This window comes from Myotis daubentonii, chromosome 9, assembly GCF_963259705.1.
Source record: "Myotis daubentonii chromosome 9, mMyoDau2.1, whole genome shotgun sequence".
NCBI classification, from domain to species: domain Eukaryota; kingdom Metazoa; phylum Chordata; class Mammalia; order Chiroptera; family Vespertilionidae; genus Myotis; species Myotis daubentonii.
In genome coordinates, this window is record NC_081848.1 from 13,829,441 (window position 1) to 13,851,601 (window position 22,161).

General features: G+C 40.6%; 1 protein-coding gene across 4 annotated transcripts in view; it reads left to right on the forward strand.

Moving 5' to 3' along the window:
- The window catches only part of ELMOD1 (ELMO domain containing 1), a 47,161-nt gene that overhangs the window by 22,198 nt on the left and 2,802 nt on the right, over positions 1–22,161 (forward strand). For 3 of the 4 annotated variants that reach the window (XM_059707971.1, XM_059707972.1, XM_059707970.1), the window contains 5 exons: positions 6,971–7,104; positions 9,475–9,543; positions 10,294–10,317; positions 13,630–13,680; positions 14,746–14,879. In XM_059707971.1, coding sequence (XP_059563954.1) covers positions 6,971–7,104; positions 9,475–9,543; positions 10,294–10,317; positions 13,630–13,680; positions 14,746–14,879 — 412 coding nt within the window. The remainder of the gene's footprint in view (positions 1–6,970; positions 7,105–9,474; positions 9,544–10,293; positions 10,318–13,629; positions 13,681–14,745; positions 14,880–22,161) is intronic. The other variant, XM_059707973.1, reaches the window with a different exon arrangement.

Here is a 22,161-nt window from a genome sequence, read left to right on the forward strand (position 1 = left end):
ACAAGTCAAAAACTTTTGTGATATGGCTTATCTGTGGTCAGGATTTCAGTATGTATGTGTTACCATTTTTTATTGCCACCATTATAAGATGTAAGGAAAGTGATGGTTGTTCCCTTTACTTTAGAGGTGAGCAAACTACAATCATTTTAGTCCAGGTTCTGGTTCACACAGGGAATTACACAGCCAGGACCGTCCACTATTGTGTTAGGCCCGTGGTCGGCAAACTGCGGCTCGCGAGCCACATGCGGCTTTTTGGCCCCTTGAGTGTGTGGCTCTTCCTAAGCCTTAGGAGTACCCTAATTAAGTTAATAACAATGTGCCTACCTATACAGTTTAAGTTTAAAAAATTTGGCTCTCAAAAGAAATTTCAATCGGTGTGCTGCTGATATTTGGCTCTGTTGACTGATGAGTTTGCCGACCACTGTGTTAGGCAATTTGAGGAGAGGCATCCTTTCTACTCTTAAGTGGCTTGCAATCTAATTAGAGAAATACTATGCATTTACAAAAATCACCACATCTTACTGTAGAGCTCTCCGCAAATACCTCTCCGGTGTTTTCCATGCCCACGGCCTTATTCTAGCCATTATCTCCACTTGGGCCAGGAACACTTCCTCTCTCCTGTCTCCTTAAATACTGTTGGAGGGATTACCTGGTCATGTCATTCTCTAGGTTAAAAACTTCAGGTTCCCTGGGTCTAACTGTGGAAAGCCCATGCACCTTAGCATGCATTTGGGACCCTTTCTGATTTATTTCTTCAAGCTATCTGTCCTGTATCCGTCATAGACAGCGCATTTCCGCCATGCTCTGCCACTCACCCTGACCCAGGTGGTGGTGCCATCCCCTGTGCCCACGTATGTGCTCATGCTGTTCCCTCTGTTACCCATTATTTTTACAGCAGAAGTTGCTTAATTTTTTAAGACCTTATTTATTGAATTTAGACATCTTTTCTATCCTCCCCAAGCAAACTTAGGAATGGGGTCTCTATTTCCCTCTTCAGTTTATTCAAATTGCAAGTATGATAGTAACAAAGTCAGTAATAATAAAACATTCATTGAGTGTTTTAGTATGTGCCAGTCATGTAGGTAAATGTTGCAATAACCTTTTGGTGAGATATAGTTATTTTCCCCATTTTTCAGGTGAGGAAACTGAGGCTGGGCAGTTAGGGGACTGTCCTGCTCACACAGCTAGAAAGGGCTCTACACTATGGCACTACCACTCAAGGGGGACACCATGTCTTGTTCCCATTTGTATTTCCAGAGACTGGCCCATGGTTTGTGTTTAACTGACTGAGCTTAGGGTTCTTCATCTTTAAAAATGGGTAATAATACCCTTCTTACCTACTTTATAAAATTGCTTGGAGCAAGAGTCAGCAAATCTGGCCAGCCACCCATTTTTGTACATAAAGTTCTGTTGGAACACATCCATTCATTCACTTACGTATTGTCCGGGGCCACTTTTGTACTACAGTGGCAAAATTAAGTAGCTGTAGCAGTGACCGTGTGGCCTCCAAAGACTAAAGAATTTACTCCCTGGCTCTTTATAGACAAACTTTGCTGACTCCTGGTTTAGGAGTTTTAATATATTGCTACTTTGTGTAAGTGCTTTGATTTTTAAACATAGGAGACCGTTATCGCTGTTTCTACTTAGAGAATAAAAAGAAAAATCTGGATTTTATGATCATTTAAACATAGGCTGGAATGAAACTGAATAATATCACTTTATACTAGTATTCATGTGGTACTGTCCATGTGAATTATTCACATGGACATTTTTATTAAACATTTTAAACCAAATTAATAATAAAGGCAAAGTTTTAGGGGGATTCATGACTTAATAGAAAAAATATAACCCCGAATTAAAAGATGCTGTCCTAATGGGAAGAGGGAGTCTCACGGTGGAAAGCTGCTTTTGAATGAATGGCCTTGCCCTGCAGCAGACCTGAGACGAGGCAGACGTGTTCAGATACACTTGCAGTAAAGGCTCCGTGCAGAGAACAGAATTAAAAGAACATGGACCTTGATGGGTAATAGTCTGATGCAGCATGCAGTTTCCACATGGTAGCTTGTCACCTGCCACTGGAATCACCCTTTTTAGCTCTGGTCTCCTTCGCTTGGCAAGTGGCTTTGTAACAACTCCACTCCCAGGAGCACAGTCCCAGGTCCCGACCAGAGGCCCCGACCACGCCACCTCAGTTCAGATTTCCAGTCGGCTTCCAACATGAAAGAAATAACCTCATTCCCTCAGGGGCACCCTGCCTCTGACCCTCAATTTTTTCAGGGACGAGCCTTTCTATCGGAGGAGAATGCAGTAATCCAAGCATTCTTACAGGAAATATACACATGGTGGCACTCATATAAGTATTTTAGCATAATCAACTTTCATTTACCAAAAAAGTGAGCCTGATTAAAGCAGAAAGGATTAAGAACTTAATTTAGAACACTTTTTAGCCATTAGTCTTATCTATCTTGATACATGAAATTATTAAAATGGAATTGCTTTTTAAAGCATTTTATTATTTAAACGTTTACTTCTCCAAAATTGAGTATTCTGCCAATGAATGAAGTTTATGACTTCAAATGCTTGCTTTTGTTCTTTTATTTCAATCACTTGATGAAACCAGGTACATTTAAGCAGTGTAGGGCCCTGAGATCACATCAAATAATTGTCCACATGAATGTGATGAGCTTTACAGTCTGTTTCCTTTTGTTTGTATTTATTTTTCATTGTGGCAGTAATGGTTCCTAAAGGCATTTTAAAAAGAAACTTCTCTCTCATTTTTTGGTATTCTTGTGGTGAACGCAGAAACATTTTCTGTTTTGATGAATGCAGAGCACTAGCAAGTTCTTATATGGATAAAATAAAAAGAGATTTCTTATACCCATGTTTCATATTTTGCTTTCAAGGATGACATATTTACTTTCTTTCCTCTGAAAATTTTCTCTCACTCTTTAGAGTAAAATTACCTGTAGTGCCACTAAGATAAAATATTGTATCATTTGAATTACACATAATTATTGATTAGTGCCTAAAATAACTTCGATGGATTACAACTCTTTTATTGGCATTTCTTGTGATTGAGCATTGTTTTATACTGTGTTAGATATGTGACAGGCCCTAGCTGGTTTAGCTCAGTGGATACAGCATCGGCCTATGGACTGAAGGTCCCAGGTTCAATTCTAGCCAAGGGCACATACCCGTGTTGTGGGCTTGATCCCCAGTGTGGAGCCTGCAGGAGGCAGCCAATCAATGATTCTCTCTCATCATTGATGTTTCTATTTCTCTCTCCTTCTCCCTTCCTCTCTGAAATCAATAAAAATATATTTTTAAAAAGATATGTGACAGTTTACTATAAAGCAAGGAGTTTGTGTATTTCTGTTGTGCTAAAACTTTACAATCTATATAACATAGAATAAGCAATTTAGAAGTTGAATTATGTTGAATAGTAATAAGGAAATTTAATATTAGTATCTGTCTTTATAATCCTATCTAATAAAAGAGAAACATGGTAATTAGCGTACGACCGCTACCCTTCCCATTGGCTAATCAGGGCGATATACAAATTAACTGCCAGCCAAGATGGCGGCCGGCAGCCAGGCAGCTGGAAGCTAACATGAGGCTTGCTTGCTTCAGTGACGAGGACTCCAACGTTCCCCGCCTGCCGCTGCCGGCATCTGAGCTGCAACTCTAAGCAACTATGTTACAAAAATAGAAGCTAAACAAAACCCCAGAAACCTGCTTTAGTCCCGGGCTTCAGCCAGCAGGATCGCAACATTGTTTCAAATACAGAAGGTAAACAAAGGCCAGAAACCTGCTTTCAGCAGTGGAGGCCTAAGAGCTGGAGTCTCAGAGCTAAAGCTGGCCCAGAATTAAAAAAGAAAAAGAAAAAAAGGAGCGGTTGGGAGCTTCCGTCACCCGCCAGCCTGAAAACAGCCCTCAGCCCCTCACCCAGAATGGCCAGGCACCCCAGTGGGGACCCCCACCCTGAAGGGTGTGTGACCAGCTGCAAACAGCCATCATCCCCTCACCCAGGCTGGCCAGGCACCCCAGTGGGGACCCCCACCCTGATCCAGGACACCCTTCAGGGAAAACCAGCTGGCCCCCACCCATGCACCAGGCCTCTATGCTATATAGTAAAAGGGTAATATGCCTCCCAGCACCGGGATCAGCGGAGCCGCGAGGCCTCCCGGCACTGGGATCAGTGTGACAGGGGGCAGCGCCCAAACCCCCTGATCGCCCTGCAGCTCTGTGTGTGACAGGCTGCGGTCCCCAACCCCCGATCGGCCCTGCGGCTCTGTGTGTGACAGGCTGCGGTGCCCCAACCCCCTGATCAGCCCTGCTCTGTGGGTGATAGAGGGCAGTGCCCCAACCCCCCCACCCCCCACTGGCCCTGCTCTGTGTGTGACGGGGTAGAGCCATAACCTCCCCATCGGCCCTGTCCTGAGTGTGACAGGGTGCGGCGCCCCAACCCCCTGATCCGTCCTGTTCTGTGTGTGACAGGGGGCAGTGCCCCAACTCCCCTATCAGCCCTACTCTGTGAGTGACAGGGGGGAGCTCCCCAACCCCCTGATCGGCCGTGCTCTGTGCGTGACATGGGGGAGCTCCCCAACCCTCTGATTGACCCTACTCTGTGCGTGACAGGGTACAGAGCCCCAACCCCCTGATTGGCCCTGCTCTGTGCGTGACAGGGGGTGGCGCCGCAACCTTCCCATCGACCCAGCCTTGAGTGTGACAGGGGCCGGTGCCCCAACCCCCCAATCAGCCCTACCCTGAGCGTGACTGAGGGTGGCATCGCAACCTCCCAATCGGCCCTGCTCTGTGCATGACAGAGGCGGCGCCCCAACTCCCCAATGGGCCCTGCTCTGAGCCCGACCAGGGGCTGCACCTAGGGATTGGGCCTGCCCTCTGCCACCTGGGAGCAGGCCTAAGACAGCAGGTCGTTATCTTCCAAGGGGTCCCAGACTGCGAGAGGGCACAGGCCAGGCTGAGGGACCCCCCCTTCCCCCCGAGTGCACAAATTTTTGTGCACCGTGCCTCTAGTGAAGATATAAAATATTAATATTGGTACAAGTAAATTTGCTTACATGCCTCTTTCTATTTATTAGAAAGAACTAATAAAGCATTATATATTTATACTAGAGCCCCGGTGCACAAAAGTTCGTGCACTCGGGGGCATCCCTCAGCCCGGCCTATGCCCTCTTGCAGTCTGAGACCCCTCGGAGGATGTCCACCTGCTGGCTTAAGCCCGCTCCCTGGGGGATAGGGCCCAAGCTGGCAGTCAGACATCCCTCTGGCAGCCTGGCAGCCCTCAGGGGATGTCTACTTGCCAGCGGGGACCAGGCCTAAGCTGCAGTCGGACATCCTTAGCGCTGCTGAGGAGGCAGGAGAGGCTCCCACCACCAGCACTGTACTGGAAGCTGTCAGCCTGGCTTGTGGCTGAGCAGAGCTTCCCCTGTGGGAGCACGCTGACCACCAGGGGGCAGCTCCTGCATTGAGCATCTGCCCCCTGGTGGTCAGTGTGTGTCATAGTGACCAGTCATTCCCAGTCGTTCTGCTGTTAGGGTCAATTTGCATATTACCCTTTTATTATATAGGATAGAGGCCTGGTGCACGGGTGGGGGCCGGCTGGTTTGGCCTGAAGGGTGTCTCGGATCAGGGTGGGGGTCCTGCTGGGGTGCCTGTCCAGCCTGGGTGAGGGGCTGATGGCTGTTTTCAGGCTGACCACACCCGCTGACCACACCCTCTTTAGGGTGGGGTGTCCCCACTGGGGTGCTTGGCCAGTCTGGGTGAGGGGCTGAGGGCCGTTTTCAGGCTGGCCAAGGCCCCTCAGTGACGGAAGCTCCCAGCCTCTCCTTTTTTTCCTTTTTTTTTTATTCTGGGATTTATTTACCTTCTATAATTGAAACTTTGTAGCCTTGAGAGGAGCTTAGCTGGCCAGGGTGGGCGGGAGGGAAGCCTCCTGCTCGCTCCAGCTCCATGGCTGCCGGCCGCCATCTTGGTTGGGTTAATTTGCATATAGTCACTCTGATTGGCTGGTAGGCGTGGCTTAAGGCTTAGCGAAGGTGTGGTCAATTTGCATGTTTGTCTTTTATTCATGTAGATAGAGGCGGGTGTCTCATGTTCTCAAGTAATGATATGTGTTAAAGGTATCTTCCTACAGAAAGCTTAGAAAAATAGAACTGATTTCTTAAACAGTGACAAACATAGTGTTTAGAATCTACATTTGTCCATTAATACAAAATTGATTATTGTTGAAACATTTTTAGGTAACTCTTAAACATAATAATATGTTTTGAGGGTTATTCATGAACATTATTGATCTTCCTTTATTTAGCTATGTGTATTTACTCTCACATCATTATAGGTGAGCTGTAAGAAATAAAACTCAAGTCCATCCATTTTTTCTTTTTGTTAATAATGCTGCTAAAAGTTTGGTGATAAAATAGGTTAAGCATTTTCTGAGGGAATACATGCCCTCAAAATTTTCCCAGCTTTCTCCTCCCCTTTATTCTCTTGTATATTTTTGGAGGACTCCAAACAGCTTGTGTGAGAGATAATATCTGATTAGAAATTAAAGCAGAAATATTTAAAACACTAAAATATAAAAGCACACATTCCACTGCTTTCAGAGGGATGACATCATTACAGGTCATGCAGCCTCTGGAAAATTCCACTGTGTACTCATGAGATGAGAAAGAAAAGGCAAATAACCTATTTAGTTTTTATATGAAATAGTTTTTACCTCCCAGACTCTCTGAAAAGGTCAAGGGGACCCTCCAGGAGTATTCAGACAATACTTTGAGAACTGTTGTCATGGGTAACCGAAAGATGATCAAATCTTTAATTGTTATATATTTGCATGTATTTGACTTTTGCAAAGCTCCTCCTAGTGGTGTAGTTTAAAAGATCTGCGCCAATCGGGAAGAATATTTATTTGCATATGTCAAAGGCTAATTTTCTTTTTTGTCTCCAGTTATGGAAATTCTTGAAGCCCGATACTCCATTAGCATCTCGGATTTCTAAGCAATGGTGTGAAATTGGCTTCCAAGGTGATGATCCTAAAACGGATTTTCGAGGAATGGGACTTCTGGGACTGTACAATTTGCAGTAAGTAAATGAAGAATGGGTAAGTGTTAAAGTGAGGCTCAGGTCTCCTCAGACTGAAATGACAAAATTGAGTTATTATTTCCAAAAGCTACTTCCAAGAAGATTCCAAGAAAACATTCCACTCCTCTGAGAGATAACTCAGGCTCATGAAAGTTAAAAAGCTACCCTCTTGCCCTAGCCAGTTTGGCTCAGTGGATAGAGCGTCAGCCTGCAGACTGAAGGGTCCCAGATTCGATTCTGGTCAAGGGCACATGCCTGGGTTGTGGGTTTGATTTCCCAGTAGAGGGCGTGCAGGAAGCAGTCAATCAATGATTCTCTCTCATCATTGATATTTCTATCTCTCTCCCTCTCCCTTTCTCTCTGAAATCAATAAAAATGTATTTTTTCAAAAAGTTATTTTTTAAAGAAAAGCTACCATCTTACTTTTATCCAGCAAACTAGATGGATTCTTTTAAACAAATCTCAAATTTATTTATTTAAATTTTTTATTATGAAAAATGTTAAGTATATATAACAACATAGAGAAGATTATAAAGAAGTCCCCTTATACTAATCACCCAGATTCAGTAATTATCAAGGTTTTTAAATACTTGTCATATTTGTTTTGGAGGTAGAAGCATGTTAATGAAAATCTTACACTGTTTTTCATTTCACTGTTAAGTTTTTTTAAAAAACATGAGTAATTACCTTCCATTGACCCAAGTGCCATTATCACATTTATCAAAATTAATAATAATTCCTTAGTGTCCTCTATATTTAGTCCAGATTCAAATTTCCCGGTTCTCTCAAAAATCTCTTTTTATAGCTGGTTTGTTCTAACCAATTGTATACATTGTACTTGGTTATTATGTGTCTCCTATCTTTTTCAGTTGGAGCAGTTTCTCTCCCACTGCCCTCTCTCTCCCTTTGACCCCTCTGCTGTGCTGTTCACTTGTGCAAGTTCCCCAGCCGATTGTCCTGTAAAATGTCCCATGGTCTAGATTTGCCTGTTTGCATTTATACCCATCCCCTGTATGTCCTGAAAGTCGCAGGTATTCAGAAAGGCTTGAAGAGGTTCAGGTTGATGTCACAGTGGGAGGCCTGCAGTGTCCCCAGTCTGGTTCCCCGGCTGAGATAAGTCAGAGGCATCACAGTTTGAAGGCTGCATCGTAAAGTCCCCCACCAGCCCTTTATCTAACCATTTCCTCCTTCAGTAGTCTTCACTGAATCAATTAATTAATTGTGCAAAAAATGATTTTCTAATTCTGTCATTCTTCCCACAGTTGTTGGCTAGAATTCTGTAGAGATTCCGTTTCCTTTATCCACTATGGTCATTTGGTTTCTCTAAAATATGGGCAGGGCAGATGCTCACTAAATAAGTTGCCAATTTTTAGCATGAGGCCTTGGTGCCCTAGTTCCCATGTTAGTGATCAAAAATGTTTTGGAGTATCTCTTTACATTTTACATATTATTTTTAATCCTGGTCTTTATATGTTTACTGTGATTCAATTAATTTGGCTCATTATTTTTTTCAAGCTTCAATTGAGTCATTTGTGGTCATTCTTTTCCAAGCCAAAAGGAGTCCTTTTAGGCTAGTTCTTGTATCCTTTGACACACCCTAAAAGTGAGAATAGTGATATATTTTTTTAAATCCTCATTGAAGATATGTTTTTATTGATTTGAGAGAAAGAGAGAGAGAGAGGGAACACCAGTGTGAGAGAGAAACATCGATTGGCTGCCTCCCCTATGTGAAATTTTCTGAAACAAAATTCAAGAGCTTGTTTTATTCTTTAGAATTATGCAGGAAATGTATTCACATCAAATTAAATGGCATGCTATAGTTTCATTTTCTAGGAAACTTTATTTCCTCCTTTTCCCCAGAACTAAGTCTTATTTTTAACATCTCTAAGCTCTAGAGATTTTCCAATTATTCAGAATTCAAATACTCCATGAATATTCCCCAAGAAAAAAGCATTTGAAATACATCCTGTATCCTCTAGTCTCCTCCTTTCCGTCCCCTTTGTCTGTCGAAGTCCCTCATCATGTCCCTCCTTCCAGACTTTTCTGCCTTATGAGGGGCCTCTTTCTGCCCCCCTCACCTATAACCCCCTTAATGAGGATATCTTGGGCTCTCTAGGGAATGGCAAAGTTCATAATTAAATTTGCAAACCTACTGTAATCATTCCCAAGTCTATATGAGTATTACAACTACCCTATCATACTGTCATTGTATTGGGAAAATTCTAATCAGGAAAGCTGTTATCTGGAGGAGCTGAAACAGGTAACAATCTTATGCTAGTGTCCATCTCTGAATTCAAATGGCCTCAAATCGGGTTAAAGTGCATGCATTCAGCAAGTATGGAGTTACGGTTTTCTTCCCTCCAACTGCAGGTATTTTGCGGAAAGGGACGCCCCAGCAGCTCAGCAGGTCCTCTCTGACTCTCTTCATCCAAAATGCAGGTAATTTTTGAAAAGGTGGATTAGGCTTTATGGATGAGGTAGGATTAGCTTCTTCTCCTACATGGGTCTGTTGATGAGCTTCTCAGGAGTCACACCACCGAAAGTGAGGCTTGAAGCTCTTTCAAACAACCCCTTCTGACAGATTCTGAATAGACAGTTAAAACTTCAGGTACTGATTTGCATTAGCTCTACATACAAATGATTATTAAATTAGCTGGCATGAGGTAGAGGCCTTCATTACCATAAGGTTCTGCCTTGCAAATACTATGGAATGACTTGTGTTTTAAAGTGTATTTGCACATTTACATATTACTCTATATGGTTGCCTTAGGGTTTTCTGTGCATATTGTTTTTGTTGATGTTAAATGGAAATCATAAGCCTGAAACATGCTGTTCTTTGTGAATTAAATGGATGTAACCTACAAAAAATCTTCAGGTACTTATGGGATTGAGGATGTAAAATGGAACCATAAGAAAGATATGTATTTAAAGGGAATGATATAATCACTGTTGTCCAGGAAGACGGAGGAGGTAAGCTTAGAAGGAGAAAGTAGAGTCTGGAAGAAAGAGTTCAGAGACAAGGTGTGTGATGGGGGATTGGAGGGGAGGATGAAAGTCATGAAGTCAGGGACTAACTGAAAAGTCTGGAATTGCTGAGGTTTTTCTTTCTTTTAAATAAAATTCTAGGTTCTAAATTATTTGTACTTTTGTTTACCTTTCTAATTTTTTTCTTTACCTGATTACATGAAGGGATATCACTAAAGAGGAAATAAGGTATTTTTTTTCTTTGCTTTGTGTTTTGTTGCTTTTATTTTCTTTTAGAATAAGTATAGGCAAAATTTTTTTAAAGAAATATAAGTTCATGAAAATCTTTCAAAAAGCAAGCATTTTCTATCTTTTAATTTAATATAGTGTATTATATTTTGGCTCTGTTTTAAGGCGAGAAAAACCAGGTTAAACCAACCTGATAGGTAATGTCAAAACCCCTTTCTACAACCATGGCTACACCTGCTTGGAGCAACATTTTGAACACTTCACCTAAAGGCTGACCACCTCTCCACACATGCTCTGACCCCACCCACTCCCAGAGGTGGATGTTTTATGTGGGAATTCTGTGGCACAGAGCAAATTTTCCCTTCTATTAATGCATTTCTCATTTCATTATTACATACAGTAGTTATAGATGGTTTAGTCATTCTTATAAGGAGTTCTGCTATTTTGCAATTGTGGTTTTGTATCACTTTTTCTCCCCAGCATGGCAAGTTCCTTGTTAGTGTTCATGTTTTCTAACTAAATCCTAGGTTTTATCACATCATCCTCAAAAGTCAGAAGCAGGTTGACTTTGGGGTTCCCCTCCCCAAACTACTATTATACTTATTCTAGCTTCTGTTATCTAAGGCTCCTTTAATTATACTATACTTCTCAAATTTATATTTGTGATCTTTCATAAGATTAAATTATTATTTTCTTTTATCTTACTTTGGGAAACCACTAAAGTCACTCAGCTCCTTCTTGATATATTACATGGCTAAAATCGAGCTATGTTGATTTTTAACAACACTGCATGAATTGCCTATTTCTGAGATGCAGAGCCTCTGAACTCCCTCTAATTAAAATTGACTGCAGTCTGTGTGCAATGTCAGGTGGCATTCCCAGAGGAGTATCGGCCAGAGGACACGAATCCTCCAGGGTCCTTGGGAAGAGACAATAAGCTTAAAGTATTTTTTGAATAACCATTGCAGGGGGATTAATTTTGTCTGTCAGCCATTCTCAGAGAAAGGCTTTATAGTTTTACCTCCCACGTCAGCATCAGAGAGGAAGAATTTGAGGGTTTGTGTGATTAAGAAGACACTAGCATGTGCCTGTGTGCGCACACACAGGGCATGCACATAAAACTACAATGCTTTGTCCCTCAAGCTACAATAGAATTGTTCAAATATGGATCACTTCAAATTGATGGTAAATTTTACTGGATACAAGCCAGAATGTTTTGAAAATGTTACTGTCCTTCACTGATATTTGAAAAATATATATATAGGGTGTCCCCCCAAAATGTACACACATACTTTGAATAATTATAAAGGCAGTGCTTATTAAAATACATTTTATTTTCAGAATTGAGCTATCAACTGTTAAAGTATGCACACATTTCTTGAGACACCCTGTATATTGGCCAATGTGATAGCAACATGGGTTCTGTCAGACCCTAAATATTTCAGGTGTTCAACAGGGAGAAGCCTGTAGATACTCAGAAAAACTCTCTCCTGTCTGTCCGTCAGCAAGCATTAGACACCACTGCTTGTGGGGACATCCATCCATCAAATCCTGAAGTAACTTGAGGAATAAAAGTAGATTCAAGTTTAAAGGAGAATTTTGACTGTTAGGTTTTGTTTGTTTGTTTGTGGGGGAGAACGTTTGGGTGTGCTAGTGTGTGTGTGTGTGTGTGTGTGTGTGTGTGTGTGTGTGTGTGTGTGTGTTTCCTGAGGAGAAGGATTCATTCTTTTGGGGTCAGGATATCCTACAGGTAATCAAATGAGTAGAGGCTGTTTGGGCTTCTCTTATATTTTCAATGCAGATAGAGATTTAATAAATATGGAAAAAATTGTGTATCTACAAAGATTTGTTGAAGCGAAAATAGGTGCTTATAAATTCACTTACATAAAGTTTCTTAAATTTCACACATGCCCTAGCTGGTTTGGCTCAGTGGATAGAGCGTTGGCCTGACGACTGAAAAGTCCCAGGTTTGATTCCGATCAAAGCACATGCCTGGGTTGTGGGCTCAATCCCCAGTAGGGTGCGTGCAGGAGGCAGCCAATCAGTGCTTCTCTCTCATCATTGATGTATCTATCTCTCTCTTCTCTCCCTTCCTCTCTGAACTCAATAAAAATATATTTTTAAAAAATTTCACACACAACTCATTTTAATTTGATTATGAGTCTTTTAAGGTAAAAGTGCCCTGATGCCTCTTTGGCTGATTGGTTGCTTTGTTGGCGGGCAGTGACACTTTAAAAAAAGGTGACATTTATTTTCACATGAATTAAAGATAGTTACTTTGGATTATAGGTAGTCATTTACAAGGTAGAAAATACATATAGATAATATAAACTTTGCATTGTGTTCTTGTGGTGTGCTGTGTGTGTTACATGTGCGTCTTTTAATGTAGTGTTTGCCGTGTACTATATAAAACCCTCTCCTACTTGGAAGCTAAATGTTTATAACTCTAGTTTTAAAATTGTATTTAGTTCCAATGCTAACCACGTTTTAGCGTAAAACACTGAATGAAGGTCCCATTAACCACAATGAAGAGTGGAAGTGGTTCCTGCCTACAAGACGTTAGCCATACGGAGGGGGTGAGGATTGCTCACACAGTAATAGAATGCAAGGCGGTATTTTCAGAATGCTTCCATGATGGGACCCTTTCTTCAAACGGTCTTGTTCAGAAGCTCAAATTATAAAATGGATTAAAAGTGGAATTGCTATGGCTTAATTGTCCTCGCTTAACCAGAGGAAATGCCATAGCACTTGTTTAGACAGATTTTTTAAAACCTATGTAGTATTCCTCCCTTCTTCTCTTCCTTCCTTCCTTTTTCCTTCTCCTTCCTTCCTCCCTCCCTTCCTTCCTTCCTCTTCTTCACTAAATCTACTTATTTATCAATAAATATTTATTTGGTATCTGCTGTGTGCCAGACATCACAAACAAGGCTGAGTAGGATAAATGCCAAGACATACAACCAAACAGGAGGAATCATGAGAGAGAGGTGGCACCTAGTTAGAGGAGAGGGTTCGTGGGAGAAATGTTGTTTGCTAATTAATAATAGTACAAAAGAGTATCATAATGTTTGGCCTTTAGGGCTATCTCCCAAAGCTGAACTAAAGTGAGCAGGGAATAAGTAGCATGCCTTTAAACAATTCCATTTCTAAGCTCCATATCAATTATATTGTGGCTTTTTAATTGACAACATTTTCGTGGGTTTGTGTTTGATAACCGAGTTACAGACATCTGTGTAACCGTTTAAACATGAACATAAAGGGAACAAGTACCAATTAGAGATTAAATCTTATTTATTTATTTATTCATTCACTCAGCAAATTCAGCAAAGCAGAATGGGAGCAGAAAAGGATGGACAAAGCAATTGGGTGAGTGTTGGATTTCTGAACCAGAACAAAAATGTCTGAGGAGCTCTGTCAAAGATGACAAGGATGAAAATCTACTTGTCCTGATGGAAATATATAATCCAGTTGAATTTTTAAAAGGACGGTTTATGTTTTTGGATATATTTGTATTTGTGTGATTATATAATACTACTTTGCCTGTCACCAACTGCAAGGTTTAGAAACGATATGAAAATCATTTCAGAAATCATTCATAATTGTATTTGGTAGTTTTCTTTTAAAGATTTCTACCAAGTATAGGCATTTAGATAAAAATTTACTTTAGAAGTAAAAAAAAAATGCCAATTTTATCTAAAAATATTTTGAACAGCTACCTTTTTTTAAATGTACTGGATATATATTGCCAGATGGGATTTAATAACTGTTTTTATTTAATTTTTTATAGACAGGTAGAAAGGGGACTAGAAAATATACCCTGAGCATTAAAATATTTGTATTTTTTCTAATTTTAAAAGTAATATAGATTTATTATAGATAATTTATAAAATATAGGAAAGTAAACCAAAAAATCACCCCAATATTATTACTTTAACATACCCATATTAGTATTTTGTGACATTTTATCCTAGCCTGCTTTCTGTAGACATTTGTGCATGTGTGTGTATAATAAAACTGGGCTTGTTCAATACATAATGTTCTATATTCTGCTTAGATAGTCTTTTATTGTCTGAATATATTATATGAGATTACCACAATTTACTTCACCAATCACCTTTTTAGGATATTTGCATAGTTTCCAAGTCTTTGCCATAATACTAGTAAATAAAACTATAATGAATATCCTTGCATATGAAGCTTTGTCAATTTCTGATTTTTTTCTCTTGTATATTTGGAATTGGAATTTTCAGACAAAGCATTCTCTTAGTCTGCATTATTGAAATTTTCTGGTAAATTGCAAAATTCAGGGTTTTGGTAAGGTGAAGAGGGAAGGGAAGCCTGCCACTCTGATAATTTAATAATCAAATGATCATATTTTTAAATCTTATTCCCATATGTGACACACATTGCCTTGTGGTTTGCACTCTACAGGTACTCCTTTGCAATTGTGGGCATTAATATAACTGACCTGGCATATAATCTACTGGTGAGCGGAGCTCTGAAGACCCATTTCTATAACATCGCACCAGAAGCTCCAACGTTGTCTCACTTCCAACAAACATTCTGTAAGTGTCCATTGCTTCATTATCATTGGAGGTTTCTGTACAGTGCTCTAGACAAGGGTCAAAGCTGAGATATCTTTGTGATTTAGCTGCTTTGGGGACTTTTGATTTTTTTTGTCCTCTTTCACAGCCTGTGCATAATACCCAATGTATCTGTTTTTGGTCAGACTTAAAGACATCATGGAGATCTCTCTCTCTCTATCCCTTTGGTCCAGCATGACACAGCACTTAAGAGCTCAGGCTCTGACGACAACCTGAGTTGATTCCCAAAGCAATGTTTACTAACCTCTCTAAGCCTTAGTTATCTCATCTATAAAAATAAGTCATTTCCTTACAGAGCTGCTATGAAGGTAAAATTATTAACTAGCTCCATAATGCTCAGTGGACATTAGAAAGAGGAAGTGTTGGTTTACATGGGTTTACATTCTGATCTAGATCTCCCCAGTGAAATAGCCCAGTCATATCATTCTACAGTTATGCTCACAGTCACCAAGCCCTACTTATGTGCTCAGAGCTTGCAAACAGCTTTTAGTCCAACTAGCTTTTTATTCAGTCAAAAATATTCACAGACAGCCAAGGGTTGTCAAATGTATGTGTGTGGTGGTTAAACACATCCTCAAATTTTTGACACTCCTCCCACTTAGAAGTAAAAGGGTGAGGGAGATGTCCCTCTTGTCCCTTGAAACTGGTCTGACTGATTGGATGAATTGAGTGTAGCAGAATTCTACCAAGATTAGATCAGAAGAGACTGGATGGTCTGTTCGATGCTTCTGTGTCTCTGGATCTATTTTAGTTCATCAGTTTATATTGTTCATAATATTCCACAAATGAGTGAGATCATGTGATATTTATCTTTCTCTGACTGGCTTATTTCCCTTAACATAATGCTCTCTAGGTCTATCCATGCTGTTGCAAATGGTTCCTTCTTTTTCACAGCAGTGTAGTATTCCATTGTGTAGATATACCACCGTTTTTTAATCCCCACATCTTCTGATGGGCACTTAGGGCTGTTTCCAAATCTTAGCTATGGAGAATTGTGCTGCTATGAACATAGGGGTGCATATATCCTTTCTGATTGGTGTTTCTGGTTTCTTGGGATACTCCTAGAAGTGGAATTACTGGGTCAAATGTCAGTTCCATTTTTAATTTTCTTGAGGAAACTCCATACTGTTCTCCACAGTGGCTGCACCAGTCTGCATTCCCACCAGTAGTGCACGAGGATTCCTTTTCCTCCACATCCTCGCCAGCACTTTGTTGCTTGTTGATTTGTTAATGATAGCCATTCTGACAGCCATGAGATGGTATCTCATTGTTTTGATTTGCATCTCTTGGATGATTAGTGACTTTGAGCATGTTTTCATATGTCTCTTGGCCTTCTGTATGTCCTCTTTCAAAATGAGTCTATTTAGGTCTTTTGTCCATTTTTTGATTGGATTATTTATCTTCCTTTTGTTAAGTTGTATGAGTTCCCCATAAATTTTGGAGATTAAACCCTTATTAGAGATAACATTGGCAAATATGTTCTCCCATGCAGTGGGCTCAAGTGTTGTTGTGTTGATGGTTTCTTTTGCTGTGCAGAAACTTTTTATTTTGATGTCCCATTTGTTTATTTTTCTCCTTAGTTTCCATTGTCCTAGTAGCTGTATCAGTAAAGATATTGCTACGACATATGTATGATATTTTGCTGTCTATGGATTCTTCTAAGATTTTTTTATGGTTCCCATCTTACATTTAAGTCCTTTATCCATTTTGAGTTTATTTTTGTGTATGGTGTAAGTTGGTGGTCTAGTTTCATTTTTTGCATGTAACTGTCCAATTATTTTTAAAACCTAAAGGGAATATGATTTCCAAGTTAGAACTCTATGTCCAGTCTAACTTACCAATTAAATATGGGAGTACAATAAAGACATATTTTTAATGCAAGGTCTTAAACATTGTGCCTCTTGTAACTTTATAAGGAAGCTCCTAAAAAGATATGCTTCCACAAAATAACAGTGTAAAAATGTATTAGGTCCAGAAAGCATGACGTCTAGCATAGAAAAAAAAGTGAAGGGAATCTTTAGGATGAAGGTGAAAGGAAAGCCCAATACGATATCTATGCAATAGTCTGTGAATAATAAACCCAAATCTTAGCAGGTCAGAAGTCTCTGGGCAAGACTCTGAAGAATATGAAATTGATGGAATATCTACCAAGTTTGAACAGATTAAAAAAAAACACTGGCATACTTAGGAATTAGGTTAGGGTTAAATTAAGTAAATTGAAACTAAGCAAATAAACAAAGAGGAAACTTATTAATACTAGGTAAGAAATCTGATAATGTGTGGTTGGAATGGGTGAAAAAGAGCTAAGACTTCATCATATATATATATATATAGGGAAGTTTTTAAAAATCAAGCAACAAGTATGTTATTTAGAGCTATGGAGGTCGAAAATCAAAAGAATCAGCTGAAAGAACTGAAATGTTGCTTTAGGAATTAGGGCATGAAGTGCTGCAGGTTGTTTTTTGTAACAAGACTTGTTAAACTGTGTTCAGTGTAATTTAGATAAAAGTACACAACAAATTTTTAAATACATGCACTCTGTGACATTTTAATGGAAAATGGAAGTCTTCAAATATGTGATTACAGCTCCTATTTTGACAACTAGATGGTTATACGCCTGTAACAGCTCTGACCATTTCCAACTAATATTATTGAGGTTTTATCAGGTTCTGACAGAGGAATACAAATATCCAAATAAACAATTAAAGCATGGTTGGAAGAGTTTTGTGATTGAAGAAGTAAATATACTCTTTTTTAAAAAGTTAAAGGCTGGCTGACAGCTCACTCGGTTTGGGAGTCAGGGAAAACTTCCCAAAGCAAATGCCACTTTCCATGAGACTGAAGGAGGAGTGGCAGGAGGTAAAGCAATGGTGGCTGAGTGGTCCAGCCAGAGGGAGTGGCACAGGCAAAGGCTACAAGGCAAGAGAGTATGTTAGATTCAAGGAATAGAGAATAGTGTTTGAGAGGGGTGTGACCAAGGACATTGGTAAGAGCAGGGACGGAGGGCACATATATTAAAGAGCCTTTAAGCCATTTAAAAGAGCATAAAATGTACGTAAGTATTGCCCCTTGCTAAGTTTTTTCACCCTTTGTATTTACCCTATCCTATGTTTACCGTGCTCTTTAGGGAAGCAGCTTTCAGAGGAAGTCAAATGAGCTGGCTTTAGGCATGCCAGGGATGCGTTCTTTTGGGAAATCCACATGGAGCCACATAGTGGGCATTCTAGTGTAGAGCGCTGGAGCTCTGAAGAGTTCCAGGGGCAGGTTTGAGATTCATCAGGACTGAGGAGAAAATCAGAGCCACACAGTGGGGGAACTCTTACAGGAGAGAATCAGAATTAGAATCAGAGCAATTGACACTGAAGGACAGAAGTGTTTGTTTTCTTCACTGCCTGTTTCCTCAGCACAGAGCCTGCTACAGAGTAGGTACTCAGTAAACTGTGTTGGATGGATGGATGGATGGATGGATGGATGGATGGATGGATGGATGGATGGATGGAAGGATGGATGGATGGTTGGGAGGCTAAAATGTTGGAAGATGTCCTTTGTGGGAAAAAGGAATTCTAATTTATCTAGAACAATTAATCCTTGGCCTGAATTGATATGCTTCCAAGGGAACCCTAGCCCAGGTGAGTAAGCACGCACTAGGATTACTTTTCCCAAGGCCGTCACCAGGCTTTAGGAAGAGCAGCAGTGCCCCTGTAGATTGGTGTGTAAGCAGAGGGACTCAGGCCTTTCTAGAGGAAGAAAGCAGTGCTCTGAATTCATTGTTCCTCCATCGGACATGATCAGTTCTGCCCATTTCCTCTGTAATATTCTTCCAATTACCTGTGTCCTTGCATATGTCTTTGCTGTCTATTAACTACTTGCAGTGAAACAAAACCAAGATATGTTCAAGCACCAACAGATATGCTGCAGGCTTGGACTGGAAGGCCAAATTAGTATTCAAAACGGGTTTCATCTAGGTGCAAGAATGTGAGAATAAAACAGCTCTATCAGTCCGCCTGTACAGTATTATTCAGTGGGCACTGCACTGCCAAGGTACATTCCACAAACACTGCATTTAGTCTAAAGCCCCACTAAACACACAGCTCTACTGAGATGAAGTAAGGTTCGTGCAATGAGCAGAAGGAAAGCATAATGGCCAGAAGAGGAAAAAGAATGATATTTTCTTTGACCTTCAAAAGAAGGAAGTATTCAGTAGGAATAAGAACCAGAGGGAGAGAATACCCTGGAAAAGACAGCTGGCACAGCAGTGGAAAGCCAGCTGATTTCAGGTCCTGGCTTCTGGCCTCCAGCTGTCATTGTGTAATTGTACCTCATCCAAGTATTTTTTCTAAGCCCAGCATCCTCATCTATAAAATGAAGATACATCAGCATGATCTACCCCACAAAACTGTTGGAAGAATTAAATGAGAGACTATAAACAATAGCCTGGCCTGTTTTCTCTCTCTGCTTGCCACACTATTTTCCTAGCTTCCTTTGGCTAATCAATCATCAGCTGAAATTGTCTTCCTGGGTCCCTCTCTCCAAAAGACCGAGAATGGGGAGCAGAAGAATTCTACCTTGTTCTTGTATCTTTACATATTTGTTAATTGGAAGAGGGCCAATGACCAGTGGACAAAACAGATTAATGAACACTCTGTAATGTTATATAAATGAATGGAGTGTTATATAAGTGAATGGAAGCCACACCACCATCTCTGCATTCTGATTAAAATCATGTTATACATCTCTAATTCTTTTCCTGATGCGGTAGAGAGAGCCCCAGGAAACCAATCTATAAGTTTTATAGCTTGACTTTTGTAGCCTTCAGAGGAAGGATCCTGAGAATGGTGGCAGATTATTAAACACCCTTACCTTGACTCTTATCCTAGCCAGTCTTTTAACCTTTTCAAAATGTTTTTCCGTCTGTATGTTTTTGCATGTAAAGTAGAAAAATGGGGAAACCACATGGATCTGCATCCTTCTAACACTGTGCTACCCTAGATCCCCTCTGGAGTGAGTTGCCAATTTACCTGCACACTGTGCACAAAGGGAACATTTTTATGTGCATTGTGGTAAAGTGAATCCTTCAGGTAAAGCTAGTTAAAGCTAATTTTTCACAGTGTTTGTTTATTATTGCCAATTGGAGTAGAGGACTCATGAGATACCAATGAAATGTCTTTAATTCCTCTTGGATTATTTTAGTGCATAATGCTGGAAATCTGACCCTATATACAAAATAGCCCAGGTGTCTTTATTTGAGATCAGAGGCCAAGTCAGGAAAATTCAGTGTGTACTTTATATGGCAAGGAATGGAGAAATTATAAATTATTAGAGATTTCACTTAGAACCATAAAAATTTTAATATTTGGCAAGAAGCCAAGGGAATTTAAGAAGAGGCTGTTTTCTAGACCAGTGGTTCTCAAACTTTAGTGACATGAATGAGACTCCTCTTACTGAACTGTGATGTCTGGTTGAATCTGGGAGGGTCTTCATTTTTAACAGCCCCCCCCTTACTCTTCTTGGGATACTTTAGGAGTTTTCCCAGTCCCTGAGATGGATAAATTATTGAATTGTTTTGGTTAAATAAAATACTGAGGAAACACGTTTCTGTTGGTGTGCACTGAAACAACCGCATGATGAGTAGACTCCAAGTCATGGTATGTGAGAAATGGTGAGGAAAAATAGGGATGCTTAGCCTGGGAGAGAGAGAGTAGCTCAGGGCATAAATGGCACTTCAAATACTTGACATGGAGAAGTATTGAATTTGTTCCAAGAGACACAGGGCAACATAGTTTGGCTTGGTGAAAGGAAGAACCATTAAGAACCAGGTTCTTGGAATACTACTTGGCCATAAAAAAAAAAGAAGGAAATGTTATCCTTTGTGGCACCATGGATGGACCTGGAGAGCTTTAGGCTAAGTGAAATAAGCCAGTCAGAGAAAGACAAGTACCATACATGTTCACTCACATGTGGAACCAAATAAACTAACAAACAAAATAGAAACTGACTCATAGATACAGAGAACAGACTGACAGCTTTCAGAAATGGGGGGTTCAGGAGCTGGGTGGAAAAGGTAAAGGGATTAAGAAAAAAACTTATAGATGCAGACAACAGTATGGTGATTACCAGAGGGAAAGGGGAGTGGAGGAGGTGGCGGCAGGTATAGGGGGGATAAATGGTGGTGGAAGGAGACTTGACTTGGGGTGGTGAACACACAATAAAATATACAGATAATGTTTTATAGAATTGTACACCTGAAACCTATATAATTTTATGAACTAATGTCCCCCAATAAAATCAAAAAGAAAGAAAGGATGGACGGAAGGAAGGAAGGAAGGAAGGAAGGAAGGAAGGAAGGAAGGATGGAAGGAAGGAAGGAAAATGGTTCTATCCTCAAGGTCTCTGTTTGGGACCCACAGAGAGAGATAATATACCTAGATGGAACTGGTAGCTTTCAAATTGCTCCATTCTCATTTGAACTTTTTTTTCGGAAAATAAATTCCTCGTATCCATTGGGGGGCAGGGGAGAGATCAAATCAGGTTCTTCATCCGTGAAACAGGCTAATGTCAGTGTTGCCACCAGAAGAGTTCAAGACCAGATGATGCCTCCGGGAATCCAAGCATCAAGGAGTAGAGATGGTTGGGATGGCTTCTGGGTCACTGATACCTCTGATCTGGGGCTTCTTATTTGGATGAAAGTTGGTGTGTTTCCCATCAGAGATGTTCATGTTAACTTGTGTTGACACAAATTAACATAACATGTTAATGTATGAGGAAGGCCCAAAGACAGTCCAATTCCAAAAGAAATGGAGCAGTCAACCCCCCCCCCAAAAAGCAATATAAATTCTCTTTCTCCTTAGTACCCTTCCTCCTGTAGTTGTAGAGAGACCACCTACTTAAAGACATACAAGCACACCTAGTATATAATCCTATATAATAAAAGGGTAATATGCAAATTGATCCTAATGGTGGAATAACTGGGAATGACCAGTCACTATGACACACACTGACCACAAGGGTGCAGATGCTCAATGCAAGAGTTGCCCCCAGGTGGTCAGTGTGCTCCCACAAGGGGAGCTTGGCTCAGCTCAGCCACAAGTTGGGCTGACAGCTGCGAGCACAGTGGAGGTGGCAGGAGCCTCTCCCGCCTCCTCGGCAGTGCTAAGGATGTCTGACTGAGGCTTAGGCCTGCTCCCTGTGGGAGGTGGGCCTAAGCCGCAGTCAGACATCCCTGGGGGGCTCCTAGGCTACCAGA